This window comes from Chinchilla lanigera, unplaced genomic scaffold (assembly GCF_000276665.1).
Source record: "Chinchilla lanigera isolate Chin_1 unplaced genomic scaffold, ChiLan1.0 scaffold00136, whole genome shotgun sequence".
In the NCBI taxonomy this organism is placed as follows: domain Eukaryota; kingdom Metazoa; phylum Chordata; class Mammalia; order Rodentia; family Chinchillidae; genus Chinchilla; species Chinchilla lanigera.
Window position 1 is genome coordinate 2836926 of NW_004955537.1, and position 17675 is coordinate 2854600.

Below are 17675 nucleotides of genomic sequence, written 5' to 3' on the forward strand. Positions count from 1 at the left end.
ACGGCTACTGGGGGCTAGGGATTTAGCTCAGCGGCAAAAGCACCTGCCTGGCAAGCGCAAGGTCGTGAGTTCGGTTCCCGGTACCGGAGAAAAACCAAAAAAAAAAAAAAAACACGGCTACTGATGCCTGTTTTACATGTTCAGGACATTTCCTCTTGGCTCTGACCCCTCAGATGCCCCTCTACAGCTGCCCAGAAGGGAAAAGAGGGAGTTTGGCTGCCTGCAAGACATGGGGTAGGGTCGGGCAGGGAAGCTGGGCAGGTCCTCAAGCCCGAGGCTCTGGAGGCAGCTGCTCTGGCTGGGGTAGGATGGCTGAGAAAGCACCTAGGGCTCCTGGGTGTCCCTGGGGCTGGTGCTACTCACTCACCTTAAATACCCACCCTCTTGCTTCTCCCTCCAGAGTGCTGCAATAATCAGAAGCTGCTGCTAGAATATGAGAAGTACCAGGAGCTTCAGCTCAAGTCCCAGAGGATGCAAGAGGAGTATGAAAAGCAGCTTCGGGACAATGATGAGACCAAGAGCCAGGCCCTGGAGGAGCTCACGGAGTTTTATGAAGCCAAGCTGCAGGAGAAAACGACCCTTCTGGAAGAGGTATTCTGGGGAACCCAAGCCGTGCCTCCCGTTCTTGGAGGAAGGTTCGGAGAGATTAGCTGAAGGGACAGGAGGGCAGGGTGAGAGACACCCTCATTTGTCCCATGACTCCTTGATAGCTACTGTGTACCAGCGGGTGCTATTCACTGAGAATTCAACAGCGGGCCTGAGAAATAAGGTAAGTCCTCAAGGAACTTTCATCTAATGGGAGCATAATTTCACAAATAAAAGTAATTTCACAAATAAATGTGAAATTACAGCCATTACAAGTTCCATGAAGAGAAAATATAGGAAGCCTGGATGCCAGTGTCAAGAACAGACACAAAACAGGGTGTAGGAATGTCGTTAAGAGGCTGCTTGAAGTGCTGGAGCCTGAGGCTTCACCCGGTCAGGAAGGAAGGGACACAAGCAGCAAATGGACGGGCCGAAGGACATGAGGCCTTCTTTTCCGTTTCTCTAATAACATTCGTCTCCCATTCCCACGACAGGGCTCTTCTGCCTGGCTTACCCCAGGCCCTCCGAGTACGAGGGCATCGTGCATCTCCCTCCCCATGACCACCTTCTCTCCCTCCCTGTGAGCCAGGCACAGGAAGACGTCCGGCAGCAGCTGCGGGAGTTTGAAGAGACCAAGAAGCAGATTGAAGAAGATGAAGACCGAGAAATCCAAGACATCAAAACCAAGTACGAGAAGAAGCTGCGAGATGAAAAAGAATCCAACCTACGGCTCAAGGGGGAGACGGGCATCATGAGGAAGAAGGTATTGAGCAGTTCCCTGAGAGGCCTGGGAGTGAGGAAGGGCCGTGCTGCAGAGAAAGCTGGGGACACAGGGACAGAAAGCCCCAGGTGGCTGTGGGGAAACGTGGCCAAAGGAGTGGCTGAACCCTAGTGCGATAAGGAAGGGACCCAGGGAAGAGCAGGTCCGGTGCTCCTGGAACGCCCGCTTAGAGTTTAGAGCAGAATCTGCAGGACCGCAGTGAGCAGAAGTAAAAGCAAGTTATCGTCAGAGATGACTGCTTGGGCTGTCGTGTCGCCTCTGCCCCGACAAGATGACCTGAACTAGGTCAACGTGTGTCAGTAACAAACCATCCCGTTCCGGCCCTGACCCTGACAGAAATTCCTATATATGTTTCAAAATGCTTTTCCTCTATTTTTGTCCTTATGTCCTTGAGATACAAATAAACAACCACAAAGGTCTCAGCTGGTTGCTGTTCCCCCAAGGGCCTCTCCTGCCCAAGAAGTAGTCCCTCTGAGTTCTGGTGATGGAATTAATCTTGTCTCCAAGTTGTTGTTCTCATGCTCTGTACAACCTCAGTCACATGCTGCGACAGTGGCCAAGCAAAGGTCCCGCCGAGTATCTCACCTCCGGTGTGCAGGTTAAGAGGGCTGGCAGATGCGGACTGACCCCACCACATCCTCCAAAAGAGCCCCTGCCGGCTTGCCCTACTCTTCCCTTCTCACGGGGATGCTGAGCCTCCCTGCCCACTGAGAAACTCTCTGGCCTCTCACTTCTGGGCAAGTAGGGTCTGACAGAAATGGAAATAAAGTCTGAGGCTGAGACGGATAACGTGTTCCCCTGGAGGTGAGCTCAGCGCCTGGTGGCTCCTGCTCTGACGATCTAGGTGGGAGTGTGAGCGGATGTGTCAGGTTTCTTTACAGATGGGCAGGTATTTTTAGTCCACTGACAGTTCAGTGAGGGAGGATCCAATTCTCAGATCCTTGTGGAATTGCCAGTTTCCCCAAAACATTTAGTCTTAGAGAATCCATGTTCAAAGCAAGCTCACATTCCCTGTTAGAGATCATACTAAGTGAATCATGCCTTCCCTTCTTGGACATGGCAAACAGGCCTCAGCAGGCAGGGTCCACCTCTTTGACGTTGGTAGGCCATTGCTTATGACCTTCCAAGGTCAGTGTGGTCATGGAAGACCCTGAGTGCATTCAGGAAAATGGTGTCAGGAGCTCTGGTGCAGAGACAGGCCTTCCTCACAGAGCGAATGGGCCTGGTTGTCACCAGACAGAATACTCCATCATCCTTTTGACCTGGGAAATTGCTGAACTGTCCCAAATGCTCCAAAAAATCACTCCCAGAAGCCCAGAAAAGGTGAGTGCTTGGTGTTTTCAGTTGACAGAGGAGAGGTGATTCGGTTCAGCTGCTCAGCTGGTCAGTGATGGGAGCTGTTCGCATTCGGACAGTTGGGAGGAGCAGAGATGAGCTCAAAGCCCGCTGTGCTCTTTCTTGTTGGCGTTTGTGTCTTTAGTTCAGCAGCCTGCAGAAGGAGATTGAAGAGCGAACCGGTGACATCGAGACTCTGAAAGGAGAGCAGGTAAAGCTGCAGGGAGTCATTAAGTCCCTGGAAAAGGACATACAAGGCCTCAAGCGAGAGATCCAGGAAAGAGATGAGACAATTCAAGATAAGGTAAAGCTTCATCTTCCTTCCTCCCCCAGCTGCAGCCCAGACGGACATGGCCATGGGGAGGAGACCTGAGAGGGAATGGGCCCCAGCCTCCTGCGTACGTGTCTTTAACCTGATGGAGATGAGCAGCGTCTGCCGTGTGCGTGGCACCGGGTTAATTACCGTCAGCACAGCACACTGGGTTGTGCCAACAGCCAGGGATACGAGCAGCCCAGTGTTAATGGCTCAGGAAGCTGAGTCCCAAGAGGCTGAGTATCCTGTCTAAGGCCGCAGTTTACCGGAGCCAGGCCTGGGTTCAGAACCTGAGTCAGCGGACTCCAAGGCCCCTACCCTTCACTTCTTCAGGCGTCCTAGGGTAACACAGCTCTGCAGGCTGAGGGTAGCTGATCTGCCACACAGCTCACAGGGTCCCCTGGTCAGGGCCGGACTCCCCTGGGGTTGGCCCTGTAACCAGTGGGTACTCCCAGGAAGCAGGTACCACTTTTTAGCTCGCTTTCTCACAAAACATGGAGAAAGACAGACACACCTTCCGGGAGGCAGAACACTTCAGTGTCCAGAACTTTGAATCATTCTCCTGCGCAAGTCTAGACTCCATGCCCTCTTCTCCATCCACTTCGTGTCTATTGCTTTAGCAGACAGAATCCTCCTGTGGTCGAGCATGAGGTTTATCATTATATAAGCAGGTTCCAGCCAGGTCCTTCTGTTTCCTAGGCATTGTACTTTGGCAACTTCTCTAAGCCTTCATTTCTCCCACCTGTGAAATGGGAATGATGACTACCTTAAGAGGTCCTTTTAGCATTTCATGGAATAGTGCCTGCATGCCACTTCTGCCTATGAATTTTGTATATGAATCTAGGGGTTTTTGTGGGGGAAGACCCAAAAGCTGTCTTCACATTCTCAAGGAGCCTGCTGACAAGAAAGAGACCAAGGTCTCCTGACCCAGAAAATTGCAGCAGTCTCCTAGCCAGGCTTTCCTGCTTCACGCCCCTGGTCCCCACCACCATGGCCACCAGAATGCAAGCGTACTTATGTGCCCCTCCCACCTAGCATCCTTTAGCAGCTCCGCATGGCCTACAGTGGGAGTCAGCAAGCTTTTTTTTCATATAAAGGAATAGATGGTAAATATTTTCGGATTTGCAGGCCATATTGTCTCTGTCTGAGCTAATCAGCTGTGGGCACCATGTGTGAAACCACCCACAAACAAAATATAAATAAACAAACTTGCCTATGTTCCAATAAAATTTAACAAAATAGGCGAATTTGGCCCCCGAGCTGAGGGGGTCAACCCTGGTCTACAGGATAAATTCTGGAATCTTTATTCCAACATGCAAGACCCTTGCTTCCCCCCACCACCTCCCCGGCCTCATTTCTCACTTCCCTTGTGAATCACCACTTGACAGTCAAAGAGGTCATTCTGAGCACCTCAATACACACAGTGCCTTCTGTGCCTCCCTCTTGTGGAGCATTTGTCACTTTTTAGGGCTGTATTTGCTTACATGTTTACCTTCACAGCTAGTGTTTTACCCTTAAGCTCAGGGACTATGTCATACTTATATTTTGAATTCCAGTACTTGGCAAAAGATCTTCATTCAGTAAATGTTTGATGGATGGATGGACCCATGTTATAATTAGCGTTACTGTGCACTGAATGACCTGAAACCTTAGTAATGAAAAGCAACGACCATCTGTATTAATCACTGTTTCATTGCGGGAACAAAGTGCCTGATCATACACAGTTTGAAGGAGAAAAGATTCATTGTGGCTCACAGTTTCAGAGGGTTCAGTCCATAGTCAGCTGGCTCCAAGGCAGAAATGGCGTGGCAGAGGGCCTGGTAGAAGAAATCTATTCAATTTACAGCAGCCAGGAACCAGAGAGGGCAAAGAACCGGAGAAGAGATATACTCTCCAAAGGCCTGCTGCCAGTGAGCCACCTCTCCAACCAGACTGCCCCCACAACAGCACATTCAGCTCTAAAGTCATCAATGGATTAACCCACTGATGAGCACAGAGCCCCCTGATCCAACCACTTTCCAAAATCTCCGCCTCTGAACATCTGGCTGTGGGTATAGAATTTGGACTGGGCACGACAGGATGGCTTGTCCTGCCCCTGATGTCTGGGGCCTCAGTTGGGAAAGATCAAGGGTGACTCAAATAGCTGGAACCTGAAGGCTCAACATCCAAGGTGACCACTTCTCTCATATGCCCAGCACCTTGGCAGGGAGGCTGTGTCTTTCAACCAGAGTCCCTGCTCTCTGGCAGTACAGTGGAACTTCTTACATAGCAGATAGCTTCCCCCAGACCAGCTCTCCCAGGAGAGCCAAGTGGAAGCTGCTTGGCTTTCTTACTTAGCAGCCCTTTGGTTACATTCTTTGGCTTATAAACAAGTCACAAGTCCAACCAGAAGAGAGCGAAGGGAAGTAGATTCCATCTCCTAAGAGAAGGGGCGGGGCCATGCTATAGACAAGCTGCAGTGCAGGATGGGAGCTGCAGTCGTCCACAACCTGCAGGTGAGTGAGTGAGTTGCTGGCGCAGAGGTGAAGGAGTCAGAACTGCAGCCAGGTGGGGAGAGTTGGCCTTGGCACCTCCAGTGAGAAGTCCGTAGAAGCCTCTCTCTCAGTCAGGAGAGTCACAGGATTTGGTTTGTCCTAAAGGGATTCCATGCCCCGGGGCCTTGTGATATCTCACACTTCTCTTTCATCCCATCCCCAGGAGAAGCGGATTTATGATCTGAAAAAGAAAAATCAAGAACTAGAGAAATTCAAGTTTGTGCTCGACTACAAAATAAAGGAGCTGAAGAAGCAAATAGAGCCCCGAGAGAATGAGATCAAGGTGATGAAGGAACAGATTCAGGAGGTGAGAGCCATCTGCAGCGCCTTGGCCTCTCAGACCCTTTCTCCCCCTCCACTGTCCCTGCTGGCCTGGAGGAAGGAAATGAAGAAAATTCTTCCACAGCTCCTCTCTGTTTCCAGGGTGTGTGCAGCTGCCAGTAGGATGCCCTGGCAGACCCTGGCCCAACTGAGCGTTCAGTGTCCACAAGCATAGTGCTTCAGGCTTTAGCTTGCCACTGGGCCTTGGGGTGGGCTTTGGCCCCGCCCACAGTTCAGTGTGTGGGCCCAGGTGTTCAAAAGAAAGACACAGCTATTAGGCATTCTGCCACCAGAGGGCAGTGTGTACTCAGCCAACAGGCTCGCTCCCCCTCAAACACACCCCTAGGGTTCCACATGCTTCTCCCACTGCAGGGCCCTCAGGTAGGCCATCCTGTTTGGACTTCATCTGATAAGGAATGAGACATCAGCTAAGGCTCTTGAGCTGGAGAGGCACAATTTAGAATGTGTTCTGGGAAACAAACAGACTGAAGGTAGAGAGGAGAGAGATTAGAAGCAAGATCAGTTAGACAGGTGTTTCTAAGATTCCAGTGAGGCCTAAGTGCTCCCTTGTGTCCGCTGGGCTCCCTGCACAGTGTATTTCCTTATCACGGGCGTTCACCTGTCAGCCTCCCCTCCCTGGGCCTGGTTCCTTCCTGGAGCCTCTGCCCTTGGGGCTTTGCTCTGAGGGTCCAACCTGCCTTACACGTACACTTCCTACAAGAAGGAAGCCTTAAGCTCTTGGCTCATGGGTAGAGCTGGGATCTCTGTAAATCAATACATAGCCTTCCTTGATTCAGTTACCTCCCTTCATGCCTCTTTGTCTACTCCACGCTCCCTCTCCCTCCATAGGACAGGGGTTTCCAGAACCTTGTTGATTTAGTTTTTGCTCATTTATTCATCTAGTGCAGGGCTTCTCAACATCAACACTAATAATATCTGGGAGGCGGGCGTGGTAGCACACGCCTGTAATCCCAGCATTTGGGAGGCTGAGGCAGGAGGATTGCCATAAATTCAAGGCCAGCCTGGGCTACATAGTGAGTTCAAGGTCACCCTGAATTACATAGTGAGACAGTGTCTCAAAGCAACACACACAAAAACTGGGGGACTGAAAATTCTCTGCTGTGGAGGGGCCAACCTGTGCACTGCAGGTTATTTAGCAGCATCCCTGGTTTTTACTCACCAAATGCCATGGGCACCCCCTGCCCGGGGTATTGCAAATAAAGCTCCAGGCATTACCAGATCTCCGGGGGAATGGTGGGGGGCAGAAGCCCCGCCCTGCTGAGCATCATTGAGTATGATGAATAACGTATGGAAAAATAGATGGCGTTTCCCTGCTGGGAAAGGGATGCATCTTCCACTCGCTAAGTTGGTCTTCTGGTGGTACCAATACTCAAGTTTCACGTATTTCATGACTTTTGTATAAAACAAATTATTTTTATTCTCAGCATAATTTGAGCCTTGGCAGGGGGTGGGGGAGCAGAAGTAAACAATAGAGAAAGAGGCACAGTCAGCTCTAAGCACCCAGACGTGACCTTCACAGCCTGCAGACTGGAGAAGTCCCTTGCTCTCCCCAGCTGCTGGATCCCTGGTCTCGGACCCTATCATCTCTCCACCCCCATCCGGTCTGCCTGGCTCCAGTCTGGTTCTTTCCAGTAAAACCTGTATATCAGGCGCTCTAAGGTTCCAGCCCACTGCCGCCACTTCTGGTAAAAACCCTCCAGCGGCTCCGTGAGCATTCAAGATGGAGGCCACGCTTCCCACCACTCGCCTCCCTGCCCTGTGTTACCCAGCCCAGGTGACCTCTCAGCCCTTGCCCCTCTCCGAGCCTGTAGTGCCCCTCCTGCAGCCACCGGAACCCTGGCAGCCTGCAGAGATGACCAGGCTGCCTACACCTCTGCTCCTCTGTGTGGGGCTGTTTGCTACCTGCAGCTCTCTTCCCCTCTCATCCTGCAGTTCGCGCCCTTCCTACAAAACCCCGCAGACGTGTCCAGCTGCTCGCTGCCCCTGTGCCTGCACAGGACACTCTCCACCTTGAATATACAGTGTTTATCCCCTTCTTCCTTAACGTCTGACTTACTTCTTTTATCCCTCTAGACTTGCAGCTTCTTGAAGACAGAAACCACTGCTTAATCAGTTCTGTATCTCTAAGCCTATGACAGCTGGACAGCCCTTTCTAATGAGCACATTCTTTAGCTGTACAGCGCTCAACCTTGCTGCGTATTCTCTACAGGGTGGCTCTACATAGCTGTGCCGGCACTACCTGTTTGTCGTATCACTGCTCTTCCAGAGGCAGGTGTTTCCAGCCCCTCCCGCGTCCCTAACTATTGCTCCCTCTGTCCACCGTACTTGCCGTTCATTCACTCATTTATTCATTCACTCGTCACATATTTATTGAGTCCCATGTTTATGCCAGTGTGCCGAAGAGCTACTACAGTGCTTCTGGTAATGAAGAGAACAGTCTTCTAAAAACTCCTTTCTCCTGTTTAGAATGCGAATGTGGCTCAGTAGGGTCTCTGCTAGCCCACAAGGGGCATCAGTCGAAATCTGACCAAAGGGCATGGGGGCTACGCCACCCAGCCAGAAAAAAATAAACTGCTCCAGCACCAGCTCCCTGCTAACAGGAATACTAGTGTCCACCCGAGTCTGTGTACAAACGAAATATTACCCTTCGCTTTGGGCAGGAATGAGGTCCACTGAAAACTTACAGCCTGATCAGAAGTTCCAGTTAATAGTCGCGTGTCTTTAGGTAACAGAAATGCAGCGATAAATTGAAAATATTTCAGAAGCTCATTGGTAGCATCTCTTAATTCAACAGAATGATGAAGCCGAGGTTCCTTCTTAGCCTCCTCTTTCCTGTTTTATGCCTTAGATTGGGGAAGGCGCCATGCCATGCTAGTGCCTTAAAGCCCTGCTTTAGGATCTACCCTAATTTGTGCTTTAGAATGACTGTGCTCCCAAGGCCCTCACTCCACTCATACAACCTCACAAAGCCACACAGATGCTTCTCCGGAGAACCCTGCCTCGTGCTGGTTGAGATTTTAGTACTTGAGAGTTACTGAGCTCAAAGGAATACAAGAAGAAAAAAGAATCAGCGTGGTTTCGGCAAAGGAAGCTGACTAAGAGGGAAGCTCCCCACGTGGCCATGGAAACGTGTAGCCCCACTGACATCAGTCACAGGTGGGGGCAGGGGGGTTATCGGGCTGGCAGGAAGTAATAAGAAAGGTTTTATTCCAGCGGAGACTACAAAAGAAGCCCCTGGTGTTGGGGACCACTCCCACCAAAAGATTCCAGTTCTTGAATACAACTCCCATTACTTTGCTTCCTTGCTCCTGACTCTCTTCCCCTGTCTCCGTAGATGGAAGCTGAGCTGGAGCGTTTCCATAAGCAGAACACGCAGCTGGAGCTGAACATCACCGAGCTGTGGCAGAAACTGAGAGCCACGGACCAGGAGATGCGCAAAGAGAGGCAGAAGGTGCGAGGGTTCTCAGCCTGGCGGTTCTTGGCCCGGGATCTGGCAGCCGCCTGCAGCGGACAGCTGGCTGCTTGGAGACAGCCAGCGCCTCGCCAAGATACGCTTTCCATTTTAACTCACACGCTTTTCTTTCCCACAGCCCCGCCTGATTCTGAGCCCATGCAAGGGTACATGGCTGCTTCCAACTGAGAGCACACAGTGACTTGGGTACAGCCGGGGGCGGGAAGCCGGTTTCACAGGAACATTCTTAACCTTTGGCTTCTCTGGCCTAGGAAGGAACCTGCCCAGACAGCTCATCTGTAGTCGGTGGATTGCTGAGGCTAGGAGAACCTCGGGGATTGTCCGCACTGGTCTTCCCATGATATAAATAAGCAAAGGAAGGCCAGAAATAGTAGGAAGTTAAATTAGGAGGTGTAACTTCTTCCAACACCCTTACTAGCTTACAGTCAATTCAGGAAGCCAGTCTTCATGGTACGGTTGTGTCCTCTTCCCCTGTCGCAGGGCACCCCATAAAGTTGGCTGAGTCAAACTGAATTTTTCTATCCTCCACCTCAAGCATTTACTCCTGAATGAGACAGTACTGTAACCTGTAACACTGATATAAGCAGATTTAGGTTCTGCCACTCACAAGCTGGAGAGGCTGATCAGTGCTGTGTAGGGTGTGCATAGGTAATGCAGGGTGGAAAATGATGGAATGTGGATAAAAGGCATGAGAGCAAGGAGACAAGAGAGACCCTCTGCAGATGATGGCAGGGAAGACAGGATACAAAGAAGTCATGACTGAGAGGGAGCTCGCCCCAATGTAGAGATGAAGCAATCTACATGATTGGGTAGGGCTTCTCCCCTGCCATTCATAGCAGCAGTTCTGACCATCCGAATGAGCTAATGAGGGAAACATGCACACCCTGGCTGGGGTTTGCAGAATAAAAATTATATCATCTATCTTGACTCTAAAGCAATATGGGTAGCTGCTTGAGCTTCCTTTTACCTTTTCTTTTTTTAGTCTTTTTAACTTTTTGGTTTTTTTGAGACAGAATCTTACTATGTAGTGCAAGCTGGCCTTGAACTCCCTTGCATAGCCCAGGCTGGCCTCAGTCTCACAGTGATCCTCCTGCCTCAGCCTCCTGAGAGCTGGGATTATAGGCATGTGCCACACATCAGGCCCTTTTATCTTTTAAAGCTGACAGTTCTAAAAGATTCCAGAGCCAATAAAGGAAGTTGAGTGTGTGTGTGTGTGTGTGTGTGTCTATGTGTGCATATGTGTGTGTGCATGTGTGCACAAGCATGTGTGTGTCGTGTGTGCGCGTGTGTGTGTGTTTCCTCTTTAAAATGAAGCACTGGAGCCAAGAATGGTGGCACACACCCGTAACCCCAGCACTCTGGAAACTGAGGCAAGAAGATTGCAAGTTGGAGCCCAACCTGGACAATTTAGTGACTTAAGAGAGACCTTGTCTCAAAATTAAAAAAATAAATAAATAAAGAGCTTGAGTTATAGCTCAGTGCAAAGACTCTGGGTTCAGTCCCCAGTACTGCAAAGAGAAAAAGGAAGGAAGGAAAAAGAAGCACTGAGCCACACAGGCTACTGAGGTTGTGAGGCCAGTTGCCCAGCCCGGCAGGTGCACAAAGGTTTCAGTGCCACCCTCTCGGATCGGTACCCACACCGGTTTCCACACCCAGTGTGGCCGATGGTGGTCAGCTCTGAGTCCCAGATGAGGCTCCTCTTGTCCCTTTCTGTGCTAGAAGCCTCTGCCTACAGCCCCTGCCTCTCAACCTGTAGACAGCCCGCAGTGCCAAAAGTAAATATCCACTTGCAGGAGCGGGACTTGGAAGCGCTGGTCAAACGGTTTAAGACAGACCTTCACAACTGTGTGGCCTACATCCAGGAGCCCCACCTGCTGAAGGAGAAGGTCCGAGGTCTCTTTGAGAACTACGTGCAGCGGGCAGACATGGTGAGCAGCCTCCCCCGCCACACACCCTGCGCCGCCCTGCGCCACTCGTGTGTGCCCAGGCCTCCCTCACTGAGAGCCCCTGCACCTCGCAGGTGGAGATTGCAGGGCTGAACACCGACCTGCAGCTAGAGTATGCCCGTCAGCGGGAATATCTGGAGAGGAACCTGGCTACTCTCAAGAAGAAGGTGGTCAAGGAGGGCGAGCTGCATCGTACCGACTACGTTCGCATCATGCAGGTACTGACGCACGCCTTTCTGGGACACCAAGCTGCCAGAGATGGGAGAGTGGTCGAGAAGCCCTCTGAGACCCCCACCCCCGGGGTTCCCCAGATATCCAGGGCGCCCCAGGGCACCAGCTTTCCCTGTGGCTTTCCTTTGGCTCCTCTTCTCTGACCTCCCAGAACCCATCCTGGTGTAACCATGCCCCGGAGCCCAGCACAGAGCCTTTCTGAGCATCTCCAAGCCCCCCAACGCCCCCCTCACCTCGGGCACCCTTGTTCCTTTTCCTGCTAAAGCATGTCTAAAGCATGCCTGTGTCCTCACTCCTCTCAGGGACCCCAGCCCCTTGGGACCTTCATGCAGGCTATCTCAGCTGTCCTGAGTCTCTCTCCCTCCTGTCTCCTCTGTTTCCAACTCTTGTTTTGCCTTACTTGGTTTTGCTCCTTTTTATTCAGTCCATCCCTGCTGGGACATGCCTATCTGTTCCTGCCTTATCTCACTTTTCTGGTGCCTCAGGTCCCTACCCCTGTTTCTTGGTCCACAAATAACCGCACCTACCTGAGTCACCCCCTACCCCCGACCTCGCCCCACCCCAGCTCTGATTTAATGAGCTTTCCACATGCACCTCCCAGGATCCTACGCAGGGCCGCGTAGAGGGCCTGGCCCCATTACCATCACCCCCACTTAAGCACCTTATCAGGACTGCCAGTGGGTCGCTCCTGCCAGATTTCTGCTTGAGTGTCAGTATCGTCTGAGGTAATTACTGTGAACGAATATCAGAAGAGAACATCAGAATCCCATTTATAAAGCATGTGTCTTTTTACATTTACATTTCTTTAATGCCCTCATTAAAATGTTAGGACAGGTTGCACTTGGGTTGAAGCCAGATCCTACGTTGGCATTCATGGCTCAGCTGGGCAGAGCACGCTGGAATCCATGGCTGCTCCCATGCCACCGTACAGCCAGCCCCAACCCCTGCATCAGCCATCGCCCTACACTGGGCCACAAAAGCAGCCAGAGGTCCAGAAAAAAGAGTGGATCCACTTGGTAGGACCCGTGGCAGCACAGCAGCCCCGCACAGGGCCATGGCTAAGGGCCTCAAGGTCCTGGAGCCTGGAGAAGCCCCTCTGCAGTGTAGCAAGCTGGGAAATGGGGCAGAGGAGCGGTGGTCAGCAGGTGATGCGGCTGAGCTCTTACTGGTGCCCTGCCAACAACACGTGGGCCGGAGGGGTCCTCCCTGTCTCCAAGCCAAGCAGGTATCCAAAGCAAGTGTCTGCCCTCGGAAGGAATGGAAAAGTGAAGACACAGGCTGGCCAGAGGTGCAAGCATCTGCGTGAACTTTTGGGGCCAGGCATTGGTTTCCCCTTTCCCTCCCCCAGTCCTAGAGAGGTTGCTGGGCCAGGACAGGGGTGGGGAACCAAGACCCAAGCAGGACTCCTGCCCCGGCCTGTGCCCCACCCGTGGCCAGCAGAGGGAGCCAGCAACAAGGCCACTGCCCCAGAAAGGGTTCTGGGGCTTCCTAAACCTCTGAGTGGCGCGGTCCCGTAGGGTCGGAGAAGAGGCTCAGACAACCGCAGGGAGCAGGAAGAGCGACCGACCAGGGCAGGGCTTTGCGCCTGAGAGGCCCCGTGCTGATCACAATGGGCCCCATGTAAGATTTAATTTGCAAAATGTTAAGATTTTTTAAAGGAAAAACTTTCTGGATACTAAAAATTATTTAAAATTGAAGGAAAGAGGTGGCAGGGCCTCAAAGCTAGGCTTGGGATGGTGTCTCTACCCAGGCTGTGGAAAGAGAGTGGCACTGCTTCTGGGTAGATCCAGCTTATGCTGCTTCTGATACAGTTTGACCAGGAAGCTGTGATTAATTCTTTGGCCTCTCCAAGAGCCTCCTCCTTACCTATAAAAGGGGGAGGAAAACACCAACTTCAGTGGTTCCTGTGAGAACTGAATGAGATAAAGCACTAGAGCTGGGCATGGTGGCGCACGTCTGTAATCCCACCACTTGGGAGGCTGAGACAGGAGGATCGTTGCAAGTTTGAGGCCAGCCTGGGCTACAAAGTGAGCTCAAGGCCAGCCTGAACTGCATAGCAAGACCTTGTCTCAAAAAGGCAAAAAAAAAAAAAAAAAAAAAAAAAACACTAGATACTGATCTGGTATACAGTCGTCATTCAAAAATGCCATTTCCCTTCCCTTCTCCCCAGCAAAAAACATATTCAAAAACCAAGGTTGAATTCCAGTGGGAGAGCCTCAAAGCCTATGAGGGGGTAGGGCTGAGGGTGGAAAAGAGGACAGAACAGCTGATTCCATCCCCTCTGCTGGTAGCCAGGGGCTCCTGCTGGCTGGGCATGGGTTAGTTGCGGCCTGGCTGGAGCTGTGTCCACAGGTAACAGGGCACTAGCACTTCAATCCCAAAGACTGAGGAAGGCTTAGGCGGCCACAGCATCTGAGAGCTGCTCGTTAGAAACTAACAAAAAATGAGGCCACTATCCCATTTGTATATCCAGATAGGAGAGGCAAGCCTCCCTACCCCATTCATCAGCTCACTGGCAGATAAGGAAATCAGAGTTGCTGTGACACACAAATATCTAGGACACATTCCACTCATTCAGTTCACATTTTTTGAGTGCTTCTTACACAGCAAGCCATGTGTGGGCCGTGGAAGATCGAAGTGAATGGGAGAGTTTCTCCCCTCAGGGAGCTCCTCCTAGGGAACTTGGGCCACATGAAGTAGTCACCACTCCATGGAGTGTATCCAGTGCCGAGGTCACAGTGGAAGTCGGGATCGACTGTGCCTTGAGGACTCCTGGAAGGTTTCTGAGAGGCAGTGGCCACTGAACTGAGCGCCGGGTGGTGCTTACTGACCAGCTGGGAGAAGAGCCTTCCAGGCAGAGGGAGCAGCCGAGAAACAGAGGAGAGGTTTTTTGATTTGGGGAGGGGATGGCCACATTCCCATGAGGCCACAGACCTTAGCTTGCTCCAGAGCATCTGGGACAGAGGGAAACAGCCCATGGAAGGGTTGGTATCCTAGGTCACATCGGAAAGGGCCTTTCACATCATGCCGGGAAGCATGAAGTGCAGCCTGAGCGCAGACACTTCCCAAGGCATCTTAAATAGGCAGGCACGTTTATCTCTGTCTCATAAACTCAGTGAGCAGGGTGGACAGACTGTGGAGAAGGAGACAGGTGGTAGGGGAGCCAGCTAGGAGACGGCTGTCATGTGCAGGGTAAATGAGAGCATCTTGGAAAGAGGAACACTGTGATGTCAAAAGGTCTTTCAAGAGTGGGATGACAAACAGACGCCAGGTCAGACACGGAGGAAAGGTGGAAAGAAGAGTGGAGGAGGATTCCAGGATGGAACTCCTTCGTGCAGTTGGACAGATGGCTGTCCCTCTTCCTGTGGGTTCCAGAAGACACCGCCGAGGCGAAGCTTCCAAGTTCACAGAACGCATCTGTTCCCTGGTTTTTCCGTTCTGCCAGGCGCTCCCCTCTTCTTAAAAGCATCAGCTCAGCGCCAGCCGGTAGGGGGTGCTGCCGCCATTCCCTTCTCTCGCAACGGAACATGCCGTCTGAAAGGTCTGCTAGGGACAGCAGGCATTTCCAAAGGCCTGAGGCAGGGCTGCTCCGCTCCACATAGAAATCGCCGTATAAATGAACCGCAGCACCCCCGCCCCCGTCAAGTCCCTCTTACATTTTCAGTCTCAGCACTTGATGGACCTCAGGTCAGATTTTTCTGCTGCTGACTGGCTGGGTGGGAGTCTGGAGGGTTCTGGGACTTTTGTAGGCCGTGTTGAGCAGGGAGCAGTCACAAACAGAAAGTTCAGCAAGGCTGTTGTGTTCACATTTTTAATTCACAAAGCTACGGAAGGCATGTGTAGTTGGCTTCACTGTGACCTCTATGCTGTTCAGAACACAGGATGCCTTGGAAAACTATTTTTAGGGAGCCCAACTTGCACTTCCGGTTGTATCTTTGGTCACCGCAAGATGAGAGATTGGAACTGAGGTAATGTAAATGCAGTGAGAAAGTAGAGTCTGGGAGGCAGCAGTCACAGAGGAGTAGGGTGTTCTCTCCATCTGCGCGATGCCTCACCTACACATACAAAGTGAGTCAGATAGTAACCCTCTTCGTAAGGTTGTTGTCAGGATGAAATGAGGTAATGTATACAAAATGTTCGATATGTTGCAGGGACCCAGTTAGTCCTTGCAATTGTAGTAGAATCTAGTCTTAGGATTATTACAATGTTTAAATACATTAAAGTCGTCTGAAAAGTGTTCAGGAAAGCATTGTTATTGATTTGAAAGAGCTAGGCTAGGCCAGGCGTGGTGGCACACACCTGTAATCCCAGCACTCGGAGGCTGAGGCAGGAGGATCGTTGCGAGTTTGAGACCAGCCAGGGTTACAAGGTCAGTTCAAGGTCAGCCTGAACTGCATAGTGAGACCCTGTCTCAAAAAAGGAAAAAAAAAAGAGCTGGGCTGGATTGGGAATGGTGCTGAGTCCACCTGAAAGTAAGTGAAGTTCCCTGGTAGCTTGAGAAGCTGAACAGTGAGCAGGATGAAGACGCACGCCCTTCTGGGTGATGTGGCACATGGCTGTAACCCCAGCTCCTTTGGAGGCTAAGGCAGGAAGATGAGGAGTTCAAGGACAGCATGGGCAGCATAGCTAGACCTCATCTTAAAAAAAATCATGCCCCCAGAGAAGATCCAGAGAGTTAAACTGGATCCAAACCCGACCCTGCCCCCACCCCCAGGAGGGCACGCTCTGTGTCCACCACTTGTTCATCCATACTCACTCTCTTTCCTCCTTTTCTGAAGGAAAACGTCTCTCTGATCAAGGAAATTAATGAGCTCCGCAGGGAGCTGAAGTTCACTCGCTCTCAAGTCTATGACCTTGAAGCAGCTCTGAAACTATCCAAGAAAATCCAACCACCAGAAGTTTCAGAAACAGGTAATGTCGCTGCCAAGGAAATGGGCAGTGAGGTCAAGAGACCAATAGCAGCCATAAGCAGCCTCCCTCTGGCCTGTCTTTTATCAGGTCACATCCACCCATGGCCTGCTGGGAGCCTGTCCATGCCACATACCTGCTCTGCAGAAGATCTGTAAGGGCCTTCCCGCATTCATTCTCAGGCCCACAGTCCCTGGCTGAAATCCTCAGGGTCAGCTGCAGTTCAGAATTCAGACTCTTTCTGATTTTAGAAAGAGCATGCTATATGTTATGTAACATCCCCAGGGGGGTCTGGGGCAGCGCTCTTAAATCAACACATTAGTATTCTGTAGTGGCAGATGAATATTCACACTAAGCTTCATACATTTAAAAAAGTGTTCTATTTTTAAATCTTTTTGCATTTTGGAATTGGTGGATAAGGGATTGTGGAGCTGTACGATTAAAGACAAAAAGATAAGAAACTATTTAAAGGGAAAGGGGAAAGAATTACATAATACTCAATGAGCTAAGTTGCTACAGTCCTGTCCTCAGTTATGACCTCTGAATTTCTGATAGCCAAGACAAAAGGGAAATGAAGAAGTGTGGCAGCTTGCATAGTCCTCATGTTTGGAGAGAAGAAGTTATTTCCCGGGGAAACAGACATTTTCCCGGCACTAATTCTGGGCAAAACTAATCACATGGATCTTTATGAAAGGAATATCAAGGAACGGTGGATAGTCTCTAACTATAGTCTTTACGCATTGAAAAAATATTTATGGACAATCAATAAAAATGAAGAACATAAGGCATTTCTATGAAAATTAAGCCAGCGTGGTTCAAGTGTTTTGTTTTCTGAGGATTTACATTCAGGAATAAATCTTAGTGACCTTGATGAGCCGAAACATCCCACAGCTATGGATTGGGTCTTTCAAATGTCAGTTGTCTCGTGGACTGTGAATTTATCACTGGGGGAAGGTGGCTGGGAGGTACACAGGAATTCTCTGTATTATTTTTGCATCTTCTTGGGAGTCTTAAACTATTTCAAAATTGATCGGCCAGGCGTGGTGGCACACGCCTGGCCTGTAATCCCAGTACTCTGGAGGCTGAGGCAGGAGGATCATTGAGAGCTTGAGGCCAGCCTGGGCTACATAGTAAGCTCAAGGCCAGCCTGAACTGCATGCGAGACCCTGTCTCAAAAAGACAGAAAAAAAATCAAAATTGAACATATATATAACGTTATATTAATAAT

The 17675-nt window shown here is 50.8% G+C and overlaps 1 protein-coding gene across 4 annotated transcripts in view; it reads left to right on the forward strand.

Annotated features, from left to right (window-relative positions):
* Cfap57 (cilia and flagella associated protein 57) overlaps window positions 1-17675 on the forward strand; it is a 61447-nt gene that overhangs the window by 36961 nt on the left and 6811 nt on the right. For 3 of the 4 annotated variants that reach the window (XM_005410633.2, XM_005410635.2, XM_013507773.1), the window contains 8 exons: window positions 401-591; window positions 1175-1348; window positions 2847-3005; window positions 5712-5855; window positions 9225-9341; window positions 11156-11290; window positions 11383-11526; window positions 16318-16450. In XM_005410633.2, coding sequence (XP_005410690.1) covers window positions 401-591; window positions 1175-1348; window positions 2847-3005; window positions 5712-5855; window positions 9225-9341; window positions 11156-11290; window positions 11383-11526; window positions 16318-16450 — 1197 coding nt within the window. The remainder of the gene's footprint in view (window positions 1-400; window positions 592-1174; window positions 1349-2846; window positions 3006-5711; window positions 5856-9224; window positions 9342-11155; window positions 11291-11382; window positions 11527-16317; window positions 16451-17675) is intronic. The other variant, XM_005410634.2, reaches the window with a different exon arrangement.